This window comes from Bubalus kerabau, chromosome 10 (genome assembly GCF_029407905.1).
Source record: "Bubalus kerabau isolate K-KA32 ecotype Philippines breed swamp buffalo chromosome 10, PCC_UOA_SB_1v2, whole genome shotgun sequence".
Classification (NCBI taxonomy): domain Eukaryota; kingdom Metazoa; phylum Chordata; class Mammalia; order Artiodactyla; family Bovidae; genus Bubalus; species Bubalus kerabau.
The window spans coordinates 82,746,816-82,760,003 of NC_073633.1; the positions used below are offsets into that span (position 1 = coordinate 82,746,816).

General features: G+C 37.5%; 1 protein-coding gene across 5 annotated transcripts in view; it reads left to right on the top strand.

Moving 5' to 3' along the window:
- Window positions 1-13,188, top strand: part of FUT8 (fucosyltransferase 8) — a 329,084-nt gene that overhangs the window by 301,927 nt on the left and 13,969 nt on the right. For all 5 annotated transcript variants that reach the window (XM_055538372.1, XM_055538374.1, XM_055538371.1 and 2 more), the window contains 2 exons: window positions 2,037-2,283; window positions 7,289-7,465. In XM_055538372.1, the coding sequence (XP_055394347.1) occupies window positions 2,037-2,283; window positions 7,289-7,465 (424 nt within the window). The remainder of the gene's footprint in view (window positions 1-2,036; window positions 2,284-7,288; window positions 7,466-13,188) is intronic.

Below are 13,188 nucleotides of genomic sequence, written 5' to 3' on the forward strand. Positions count from 1 at the left end.
ATGATATTCGTTTTCTCAATGTTCAGCTTTAAGCCAACTTTTTCACTCTCCACTTTCACTTTCATCAAGAGGCTTGGTGTAGTATTCAGTAAATATTTGAACAAGTGAATGAATAAATAAGTCAATACAAATATACCGAGTTCTGTGTCTTGAAGGTGCAAGCATGGTTTTCATTTCTGAAATGAAATAGTCAATAGAGCTAGCTATACGGAAATTAAGGCCTTGGGACAATTATTTATAGAAGGTAATACTTTCTCTTGAGTAAAGTTTGGAGCTAGTTACATGGGAAATTTAGCATAACCTTTTCAGGAAGAAATTACAAAAAGAAAGTAGCTCTACTAATTTTGCTTTTGTTTATGGTCATATAGGAGAAGCTAGGGTTTTCCTTCTTTTTTCTCTTTGTTTTTTATAAGAAAAGGCTAGCTTTTTACCTTACTTTTTTTTCTTTCTCATACATATACTACTTATCATCTCCACACTGGGGAAAGCACCCTAATTTTCCTTGCCTTAGGGAGATATTAGAGCTTAATTTAAAATACAGCTCACTGTTTCCCTAAACACTCTTAATTACAGTTTCTCATCTGATAAAGGTGCCCGGCTCTTTCTTAACTGGCATACGAGGTGAACTGCAATACTGGTGGTAAATTTGTTTATTCTAATTTATTCACTCAACATATATTATGTGTCAAGGGTTTTGTTCTAAGACTCCTGAAATGAGTTTTACATATCAGTGAAAATATTAACCAGGTGTTTCTAATCCTTAGTTTTACAACTGACTTTCTAATAACCATACAGTTGGTTTGAGCGACATACCCAGATCATGTAATTTATTTTAAAACACTTTTTCCATGTATAGAAAAACAAAATTTAAGGACTGTGTTTCATTTTGGTGAATATATTTCAAACATATTCTAGGTCTGCTCACTACAAATACATTCTTTCTTTAATGGCCCAGTGATTAATTGTGATTCTAATTTATTATGCCCAATGACAACATCTTAACTGGAGTTATTTTGTATGTTTAGGTTAATATATTTTGTTACTTAAAATTTAAGTCAGTATATTTTATATTTGTGAAATCTTTCTGCCTGGTATGTTTGTGTTTTCTAGTTATTATTAATACTATGTGGTCTTTAAAATGTGACATAAACTCTGAGGATGCTGGTTATAACATCTTGGTTTGTTCTCAATGTATTATAAAGTTGATAGAACAGCAGTAACATTAATGGTACATAGAAGTTGAATTTCAAAACTAATCATAATTTACAGCAATTATCTATCTCTTTTCTAACTTGAAATTAAAATTATTCAGGTATACAATCAACACAGATTCTATTATGGTCATCATTGAAAATATAATAGGTCTAATTTTGGCCAGGCAAAAAAAAAAGATTTTGGAACTATCTTATTTTGTTTCTTTAAAAGAGATACTTGTCTTAAAATTGTAATCTTTAGATATCTCCAGAGACATTGTGCTCTGTCATGAAAGTATGCAAGAGCCATTTGCTATCATGACATGCTGGAAGTTTTGAGAACTCTTTGTCTAATTCAAAACAAACAATCATAGACTCCACATGTAAGCGCTATCCTTTGATATTTGTCCTTCTCCGTACAGCAGAAAGTAGCACAACATTGTAAGTCAGTGGTACTGCAATACAAATTTTAAAAAGAAAAACAGTTATGAAAAACAGGACTTTGCCTAGGGGAACGTGTCCACTGACAATATGGTTATTCTCTGATTAGATGCTTGGAGTGCTGGAAACCATCTTTATCTGGGTTATGAGGTATTGATATGGCAGCCCATTATGGTAGTAAAGAAAAGGCCACACAGTTGAGAGGCAGACCAACCTGAATGTGAAATTCGGCTCTGTCACTTTTACTCTGGTACCGAGGGCAAGTTACTTAACTCCCTCTATAAAATGAAAATTGTAATACTTTAGAGTTTCTGCGCCAATAAAAGCACCCAGAGTGAGTTCTTGTCAAATGGTTCTTGTACACGCAATACAATGTGATGATATGCTTTGGTATTCCCTCAGGTGAAATAAAGGACAAAAATGTACAGGTAGTCGAGCTCCCCATTGTGGACAGTCTTCATCCTCGTCCTCCATATCTACCCCTGGCTGTACCAGAAGACCTTGCAGATCGGCTTGTACGAGTCCATGGTGATCCTGCAGTGTGGTGGGTGTCCCAGTTTGTCAAATACTTGATCCGCCCGCAACCTTGGCTAGAAAAGGAAATAGAAGAGGCCACCAAGAAGCTAGGCTTCAAACATCCAGTTATTGGGTAAGAACCTGATTTGTTTCTCCTAAAGTGATATGTAGTAACAGGGGTGCATAACTTTAGAGTACAGTATGAATGTTACAAGGTTTAGTATAATTTTCATAGCCACACCCCAAGACAGAGGTTCCAGTGTTCACCTTAGGCCACAGGGAGATCATTCTTCCTTTGTTCACTTAGAACAGCTGAGTCATCATAATTTAGTCACTTAATAATCTGTTAATTTATTCGTTCAGCAAATATATTAAAACATATTTCTGAATTAGCTGTCTCTCCTGGGGAAACAAGCAAAATTTTATTTTATTGGGAATATTTTAGATACTATACATGCTTCCTATCTTACTCTTAAGAGGGCCATGAGATGGGGCGCTCACATTTATAGCTTTTCTTTTTACGCCTTATTCTTAGGTTTCTTTCATTGCCACTGGTGATTATTTTGCATTTTTGATGTTCTGTTTTCTTTTTTGTTTTGGAACCCATTTTGAGAACAAAGATTTCATTTGTAATGTAAGATAATGTTGAAATTGTTATTTAAAGTTGTCTCTTAGCCCACTTAGTAATTACTGTTTATATATGTATTCAGTCTCATGCTTATGTTAAGGGAAATGTATCAGGAAATCTTGGAAGCAAAAAAAGTCCAAAAGAACACCTTTGCTCACAAGCATGTGCTCTGTCCTATACCCATACATAAAAAGTTATGAATGAGTTTTTCTGTGTCCTGATGCCAGATTTCACACCACAGGAAATGTTCTTTGCCTAAAGGAAAGAATATGAGTTAAGTGACCTTGGTAATACTCCTGCCTGTTCCCTATTCTGGGTCAAGTTACTTAATAATAGTATTATTGAGCTTTGATTTTTTTTTCCATTTGTAAAATAGGAAAGGTAATACCTCCCCTAAAAATGATGATGTGATAATATAAGAATGAAAAAAGGATTTTGGTTCTGTAGGGAGAAAATACACTGTAAAATGTTATTACCTTTCAGAGACTGATGCTTAAGTAATTCCTGAAAATAGATTTGTAGGCTAGACTGTGGCATTCTGCAGCTTCTATTGTTTGTAATAAAGTCAGCTATTGATTAATATTAATACATGTGTTGATTCATTCACTTATCTGCAGAACATTTATTGAATACCTGCTACCGTGGGGGACCAAGATTAATTTTTTTTAAATGACTCCTTTCAACTCATTACAGTCCATGGGAAAAGAGACTTAACAACTAACATTATACTGGGAGAATGTGATTAATGCCCTGAGGAAAAGCATAAAAGTCTTATGAGAAGTCAGGGAAGGGGAAATGTACTTTCTGGACCAAGAAAGCCTTCAGAACCACAGTGTTAGAACAGAATTTTTAAGGTGGAGAAGGATGCAGGATAGTAGTTACATTACCAGAATAACTTCAACTGCATTATCTCCGTGATCCTGTAACACAGTCCAGTGAAGTAGGCAGAGATGACCATTTTACAGAAAATCTCTTCCCACAGTTCCAGAGTTTATAAAGGCAAAACCAGGACTTAAAGCTTCTTAACTTTGTTTGGATAACCTGTAGTTTTACATAGCAGAAAGATAACTTTATTAATTTTTCATGGAGCATCCCCCACATCGAGAACTGACCAAATACAGGAACTTGAAGTTCTGCAGACAACTAAGTTGTTTGCACACTGAGGTAGTGTGTTGTCTGAAAGAGGGGTGCACTAGAATTCAAGAATCTAGGAGTCCAGACTAGTTTCTACAACTTAGCAAATTATGTGACTTTGGACAACTTACTTGGTTATCCTCGGCCTTCATTAATTGTCACTCTTTGTGTATTAAAAAAAAAAAAAAGCACTGGGTTAGATAATAGGTATCTGTTAACACAATAATAGACTTTTGTGTCTACCCATCATTCATTCATTCATTCATTTGTTGTGTTTGGTGGAACTGGGAATAAATAAAATCAGATTCCTTGTCCTCGAGGAGCTGTGATAATGAAAATCAGGCAAGTACACAAGTAACTTTTACTTTACAAGACTGGGCTGAAATGCAGTGAAGGAAACCAACATTCCTTTTTGCCTTATGTTGTCATTTTGTTTCCTGAAATGTCTTCAGAGGCATCAGTTTCTTTAACTGTTAGATGAAAGAGTTATATTCCATATCCTTCACAGATCTAACATTCTAATTCTTCCATGAAATTCCATTTAAGGTCCTCTCAAATTATTGGTCCAGGCCTAGTTTTAGGAGTACTTGGAGAACTGAGAGAATTGCTTAGTAGTACTCTGCTCCTCTTCCTTTGATTGTTCCTTTTTGTTACAGATCTCCTTTCCCATTTTTCCACTTGTGTCTTCATCTTCATATGTATATAAGTTACTGACCCCTGTTCTGCTGCTGCTGCTGCTAAGTCGCGTCAGTCGTGTCCGACTCGGTGCGACCCCATAGACGGCAGCCCACCAGGCTCCACCGTCCCTGGGATTCTCCAGGCAAGAACACTGGAGTGGGTTGCCATTGCCTTCTCCAATGCATGAAAGTGAAAAGTGAAAGGGAAGTCGCTCAGTCATGTCCGACTCTTAGCGACCCCATGGACTGCAGCCTACCAGGCTCCTCCATCTTGGGATTTTCCAGGCAAGAGTACTGGAGTGGAGTGCCATTGCCGTCTCCGGACCCCTGTTCTAAATGGTACTAAAACAAATGCATGGTAAAAATCAGAATTTCAAGTAGTGTTTCTTCTTATGAAACTTCTCATTGAAATTCAGTGGAATTGTTCTTTCTGTCCCATTTCATCTCCGGAGCACAATGAACAATTCCAAATTTCCTGAGAGAACCAGTGACTAAGAAGATTGTGAAAAGGAAAAGATGTGATACAATAGGTGCTCATATGCTAGTATTCACATCTGGACTATCATCTGAAATGCCAAGGAAAGAATAGCCATGAAGATGACAGAGTAACTCCAATGAAACTGAATCCTCACTCCAGATTCATAATAAATGGGAGCCTCATAGGCTGCCGTCTATGGGGTCGCACAGAGTCGGACACGACTGAAGCGACTTAGCAGCAGCAGCAGCAGCAGGCTTGACTTAATGTGAAAGTGTTAGTCGCTCAGTCATGTCTGACTCTTTGTGACCTCATGGACTGTAGCCCACCAGGCTCCTCTGTCCATGGAATTCTCCAGGCAAGAATACTGGAGTGGGATGCCATTCTCTTCTCCAGGGGATCTTCCAACCCAGGGATCGAACCTGGATCTCCTGCATTGCAGGCAGATCCTTTACCATCTGAGCCACCAGGGAAGCCCAGGCTTGACTTAAGACTTGCTCATATATTATGACCTAAAAGGAAACAAATCTACCTTGTTCTTTTCTTTTTATGAGCAGTGGTTTAGTAACTTGGGAAGAGAGGGGTTGTAGAAAGGGCAAATGTAAGGAGTGTTTTAACTTATGAAAACGATACTGGATGCTTGGGGCTAGTGCACTAGGACGACCCAGAGGGATGGTATGGGGAGGGAGGAGGGAGGAGGGGTCAGGAAGGGGAACACATGTATACCTGTGGCGGATTCATTTTGATATTTGGCAAAACTAATACAATTATGTAAAGTTTAAAAATAAAATAAAATTAAAAAAAAAAGAAAACCAACTATGATTACTATTATTCTTAATTTCATTAAAATACTGTTGAAAGTTGAGGCCTTATTCAGTGCAAGATAGTGTAACTCTTGTGTCCCCAGTTTTACAATTTAACAGTTTTTGAGCTTTTCATAAATAGGACAGATGAGATTAGTCTCTGCTTGTATTTGGTAGGGTAAAACAGCAGAGAAAGGAAATTCATTATACCTACAACAAAAAAAGGAATGGTTCCATGAACTTAAAATAGTAAGAACTCTTAAAAAGTTTGCCTTGCCTTGATTGTGCTATAGAGACTATCCTTGCAGGTCTGTGTTTAACTTAGCTTTAAACTCTACAAGCTGCTGTTACAGTGATAATACAGGATAAGACGAAGAAAAAGAAAACTTGGCATCAAAACATTACAAATGATATATTTAATGTTCTATAATAATAACTGTGAGTCTTGACATCCTTTATTGTCAAAAATATTTTAAATTATTTCTAGTTTTTTGGTTGGTATTTGCTGCCTTATATACAATCTAATTCTAGAATCTCCCATTTACTTCTGATTGGCCAATTACTTTCTCTTTAAAGCATTTTTCAAAGACTTATTTTCTAATCCCCCTTGTATTAATATGCAAATATATTTAGAATACATGTGTTTGAATTTTTTAATATTGGTTTTATTTTTTCTAATGTTGAAAATGAAAGAAAAATTGGTTTAAATGTACATAAATGGGGAGACCAGAATTGAAAAAGACACATGTACCCATGTTCACTGCAGCACTGTTTACAAGAGCTAGGACATGGAAGCAACCTCGATGTCCATCCACAGAATAAAGTTGTGGTGTATATACACAGTGGAATATTACTCAGCTATAAAAAGGAACACATTTGAGTCAGTTCTCATAAGGTGGATGAACCTAGAGCCTACTATACAGAGTAAAATAAGTCAGATAAATACTGTATATTAACACATATATATGGAATCTAGAAAGACGGTACTGATGATCCTACATGCAGGGCAGCAAAGGAGACACAGACATGAAGAACAGACTTTTGGACTAAGTGGGAGGAGAGGGTGGGATGATTTGAAAGAATAGCATTGAAACATATTCATTACCAGGTGTAAAACATAGCCTGTGCAAGTTTGATGTATGATGCAGGGCACCCAAAGCTGGTGCTCTGTGACAACCTGGAGGGAGAGGGTGGGAAGGGATGTGAGAGAAGGACCGATTTATGTTGATGAATGGCAAAAACCATCACAATATTGTAAAGCAGTTATCCTCCAATTAAAATAAATAAATATTTTTTAAAAAAAGAAACGGAAATGTCCATAATACTACCATGAATAGAGGTATAAAGCTGAATACCCTAAAAGTACTCTGTGGATCGGAGCATTTTCAGCGGAATCTGACTTTATCTCTCTGTCCCTGCAGAGTCCACGTCAGACGCACAGACAAAGTGGGAACAGAAGCAGCCTTCCATCCCATTGAGGAATACATGGTGCATGTTGAAGAACATTTTCAGCTTCTTGCTCGCAGAATGCAAGTGGATAAAAAAAGAGTTTATTTGGCCACAGATGACCCTTCTTTATTAAAGGAGGCAAAAACAAAGTAAGTTAGATGAACTAATGATTCTACAGCAGACCATCTCTTTTCAGTCAGAATGAATCCTTAATTCCTACGACTGGTGATTCTTGTTACATTGAATGTTATTACTGATGATTGGGGGTTTTAAATTCAAACAACTGTGTGCTCGTGCAACTGTTGTTATGGTCAAAGCGGTCAAAGCATATTTGTGGTGCCAGCAAGGCGTAGACTTCATTCTGCAACCCCTTCTCTTGACTTGTAGGCAGCAGGCATCTCGTCATAAACTCTCACGACCTTTGTGTGCTTGGAAGGCAGAGGGCAAGCTTTCTGGTATCTCTTGTAAGGACACTCATTCCATCATGAGGGCTCCACACTAAGGATTTCCCAAAGGCCCCATTTCCAAATATTATCACACTGGGAGTTAGGGCTTACACATATGAATTCTGAGGGTACACAAACATTCAGTCCATAACACTGATCAGTTCACAAGACTGTTAAACATGAAACACACAATGTACTTGTCCTTTTGCTCCTACAGTCTTCACTAAGAACCAAAGGCAGCTGAAACCATGTGTAAGATACAAGTTTTCACCTTGTAAAAACTTCTGGAATTTGGAGATTGTATTTTTTTAAAAGAGAATCAAAAGAGGAGTTTTATTGGTGAAAGAATAAGGACTGCTAGCTTGTACTGAGCAACACCATTGTTACTGAGCCCACCCCCTGTATTTCAGGCACTGTGCTAGGTGCTGGGGGGTCCATGATACACAAGACACTCTCTGCTCTCAAGGAATTCCTGATCTCGTAGGGGAATGGACAGTATGAGTAGTGCTTTTGTTGTTGGTCAGTCACTGAGTCATGTCCGACTCTTTGTGACCCTGTGGACTGCAGCATGCCAGGCTTCCCCATCCTTCACTGTCTCCCAGAGTTTGCTCAGATTCATGTCCATTGAGTTGGTGATGCCATCCAGCTGTCTCATCCTCTGTCGTCCCCTTCTCCTCCTACCCTCAATGCTTCCTAGCATGAGGGTCTTTTCCAATGAGTTGGCTCTTTGCATCAGGTGGCCGAAGTATTGGAGCTTCAGCTTCAGCATCAGTCCTTCCAATGAATAATCAAGGTTGATTTCCTTTAAGATTGACTGGTTTGGTTTCCTTGCAATTCAGTAATACCATCTAGTCCAGAAATCATCCCTGAACCCTTGACTAAGTGTTCCTCCCCTAAGTGCATTTATCTTAATATTTAGCACTTGCTTATTTCTGGTTCCCTCACATTATAAGCACTTTGAAACTATACCTAGTTCTAGTAAGTGTTCAGTAAGTACTGAGTTATGTTCATTTCAGTCCAGTCAGTTTGAAAACATTTTATTAGCAGTCAGTCATTTGACCTATTTGACTTTTAATTAATTTATCAATCCTTTTTATGTCACAACGAAAAACAAATGTTGGGAAGAAAAACAAATCTGGAATGAATACTATAATGCAAGTATTTATCCAAATCACTGGATAATCCTTTAAACCCTATTTCTCCCTTGTAAGAATGCAAATTACCTGATATAAACTGCTTTTTCTTTAAGGCTCCCTCTATGGATTATATACACAGACACACACACACTCTCTCACACACACACATATACACACATACAAACCAAAAGGCCAAGAAATTAATCAGCCAAATAGAAGCCAAGTTATATATTATACTTATAATTCTTATATAAGAGTTAGGGATTAAATGAAGATTTGGATACAAAACAAGAAAAAAGTTCCACAAATATTATTCCAGTTTGATATGCAGACCTATTAGAAACAAAGAGAAATAGTTCATCATAGTCCTTCATTTTAAAATACCTGACTGAATTTGTACCTTAGTGGAAAAAAACATTAAAATATTACTTTATTTACTCTTTTACTTGTTCTTGAATACGTCATAAGTTTTCCCCTTGATTAACAAAGTAGTTCATGCTCATTAGAAAATATGGAGTTGATGAGTATACAAACAAGGAAAAAATTTTACTCATAATCTCATTACTCAGTGGTAACAACTATTTAAATATCAACACATTTCCTTCAGATATTTATATAGTTATACATTTTAATGGTTGATCATATTCTATATGATTTGAACTCTTCTTTTTCTTAATACAGCAATAGATCCCTTTTCACAGGTTGCTAAAAAAAAAAGCCATTGTCAGTCTTTTTATTTCTTCAGTGATTAAATATCCACTGAATGGAAATACCATTGCTTACTTGACCATTCTCCTACTATTTGACAGGTTATTTCCAGTGGAGTGAGGTGTGCCTAAAATTATCCATATTATTTCCTTAATCTGGAGTATTTAGATAAAAGAATATGAACATGTTACAGCTGTAATCCATAGCACAGCATGATATTCTTACACCAAACAATCCTTATAGTACAGTTGGCAGTAGTATCTACTTGGATTGTGGGAATAGAAAAACCTGATTTTTTTTTTTTTTGGTCAGTAGCTAGTAGTAACTCCTCTCCCCATGGTAGTTCAGGCAGCATTTTCCTCCATTTTCCTGTTATAAATGTAGCAATTGCATTTTATGTATATTTGCTCCTCTTTGGAAATCCTTTGGCTTTTCTGAAAATCAACTTTAAATTGACTTTAAATGCTGTGTCTCACCTTCATTATTTTACTTAAGTGTTTTTTTTCCACTCTGAATTAACTCTGCTTTTGACCTCCCATGACTGGTTTTGATCCTAAACAAATCATAAAACCGCTGTTATTGTTTCAGGAAACCAAAAACATGAATTAATTTCTCAACAAGGTATATAGTATCCAAGGTGATTATAAGACTTTTCTGCTTCAAGAGGGTGAAGATATGGAGAATTAAACTTAAGTGACGCATAGGATTCATACAAAGAAACCTTTTTTCTGAGTAACTTACTCTTTGTAAAAGGGGTCAAGATTAGTTTGTGTCTGTGACTCCAGTAGTTAATGCTTTGTTACTTAGTATTACACCTCAGATTTCTCTTTCATTCACGAGATTTTAGCACCAGCATCCCAGTGACCATGACAGCTATTGCTAACATGGAGATCTCCTCAGGTAATTCAGTATTAAGAGTGTTTAAATCTAAAAATCTTTGGCAGTCAAAGAAATAAGAACTGTCAAAATTGTCTGTCCAATATTGTATTCTGAGATAATGGAGACTGAGCGTAGGAGTGGAACAGGAGAAAAAAACAAGCCATTAAAAATCTCTCAGATTAAATATTTACATATTTATTTTGCTCTTTATGAAAAATGCTAGATGAGCTCTTCCTAAAATTAAGTTTATTTAAATGAATAGAAGCCAGAGAAATCTGTTAAAATGGTTTTCTAAAGCATTTGGTTGCCATATCCAATGAAGAATCAGCCATAGTGGTAAATGTCTTCACCATTTTAATCTAACTACATACAATTTGCTAGACACAGTTACAGGGCATTCAGTTCAGTTCAGTTCAGTCGCTCAGTCATGTCTGACTTTGCATGCCAGGCTTCCCTGTCCATCACCAACTCCCAGAGCTTGCTCAAACTCATGTCCATCGAGTCAGTGATGCCATCCAACCATCTCATCCTCTGATGTCCCCTTCTCCTCCTTCCCAGCATCAAGGTCTTTTCCAATGAGTCAGTTCTTTGCATCAGGTGGCCAAAGTATTGGAGTTTCAGCTTCAGCATCAGTCCTTCCAATGAATATTCAGGACTGATTTCCTTTAGGATGGACTGGTTGGATCTCCTTGCAGTCCAAGGGACTCTCAAGAGTCTTCTCCAACACCACAGTTCAAAAGGATCAGTTCTTTGGTGCTCAGCTTTCTTTATAGTCCAACTCTCACATCCATATATGACTACTGGAATAACCATAGCTTTGACCAGATGGACCTTTGTTGGCAAAGTAATGTCTATACTTTTTAATATGCTGTCTAAGTTTGTCATAGCTTTTCTTCTAAGGAGTAAGTGTCTTAATTTCATGGCTGCAATCGCCATCTGCAGTAATTTTGGAGCCCAAGAAAATAAAATCTGTCACTGTTTCCATTGTTTCCCCATCTGTTTGCCATGAAGGGATGGGACTGGATGCCATGATCTTCGTTTTTCTGAATGTTGAGTGTTAAGCCAGCTTTTTCACTCTCCTTTTTCACTTTCATCAAGAGGCTTTTTAGTTCCTCTTCACTTTCTGCCATAAGGGTGGTGTCATCTGCATATCTGAGGTTATTGATATTTCTCCCAGAAATCTTGATTCCAGCTTGTGCCTTCATCCAGCCTGGCATTTCTCACATTAGGAATACACAAAGAAACCAAAAATAATATGTGGCTTCTCCTCTCAGGGAGTATCTAGCTGATAGGCCGTATACATGTAACCATTAATCACAGTGTCGTCATATATCAGTACTTGTCCTGAAGGAGTTGTATGCTAGGTAGTGAAGTCAAGAGGAGTCTTTCCCTCAGTCTGAAGAAAGACTTCACAAAAGAAAATTTGATGTTATTTTTAATTTCAAGTTAGTTCTTTGTGGGTGATATAAAAAATAAATTTTTACAACATGGAGGAAGAAAAGATGCTTTTTAAAATCATTGCCAGTCTCTGCAGCCTTACAGTGGAAGACCTCCTCTGCTGCATACTCGTGGGCATAAGAAGGAAAGAAGCATGTTTGTGTGGAGTTTTCCTTGCTCATTGTTGAAAGTACAGAATCTCCTTCCTTCATTATTTCCATTGTTTGTGTTTTTTTCAACACTCAGTATCTTTCATCAAGCTCTTTTGCGTATAGAGATAAGGCCTGAGGAACTTAGGTGCCCTTTTGGTTTGGTGCCAGAAAGAGGCCTTTAAGTTCGGAAGGGCATAATGTTAGTGTCACTTCTCAGTAAAAGGATCACTCTGTTTGTTCCACTGAGTGCCCATACCACGCTGACAGAGTTAGTCTTTACTCTAGGATACAACCTGTGCTGGTGTGTTTTAACCATTTCCCTCCTCCTTCACCCTCCAGCCTTCATATTTATTTGTTTCTGTTTTAGCCCCATGCCTGGATATATGCATCTTCACAGGAATCACATTAAAAGTCTCTTTGGTTGTTTTCTTTATAGAACAAACGTGACATTTCCTTCATCTCCCTGATTCAGAGCTGGGAGGGCAAAATGTCAAAAATAATGAGGCCAAATGGATCTGATCACTGAATACCAGTCTGAAACAGTGCTCAGAGACTTTTCCTTCACAGTCATTATTAGAGGCAGTGAGAGAAAGCTCCTTGGAGGCTGTGGAATGAAGAGAAATCTGAAGCAGCTGTTAGGGAATTAGGAAAACGTCCCAGTCGTGGGTAGCACTCACTGTTCATGTGTTTATCCACGTGACTATGTGGAGTTCTAGATGCTGTGATGCAAAGGAAAATAAGGCATAGTTCTAACCTTTGGGAAATACTGTGTGGGAAAAGCCACCTAAACTGACACTTGCTGTCTCAGGGCTTATGAATAGAAAGTGTTGTTAGTTCAACAAATATTTATTGATCTTCTGTTACATTCTAGATTCACTTTTACGTGCTGAGAATAACAGAGTAAACAGAGCAGAAGAAATACCTCTCTTTTTATAGAGTTTACATTCTAGTTAGGGATGATGGAGGTGGGAATGAATGCAGACAGTAAACAGTTGTTATTTAGTTGCTAAGTCATGCCTGACTCTTCTGTGATCCCATGGACTGTAGCCTGCCAGCCTCCCCTGTCCATGGGATTCTCCAGGCAAAAATACTGGAGTGGGTTGCCATTTCCTTC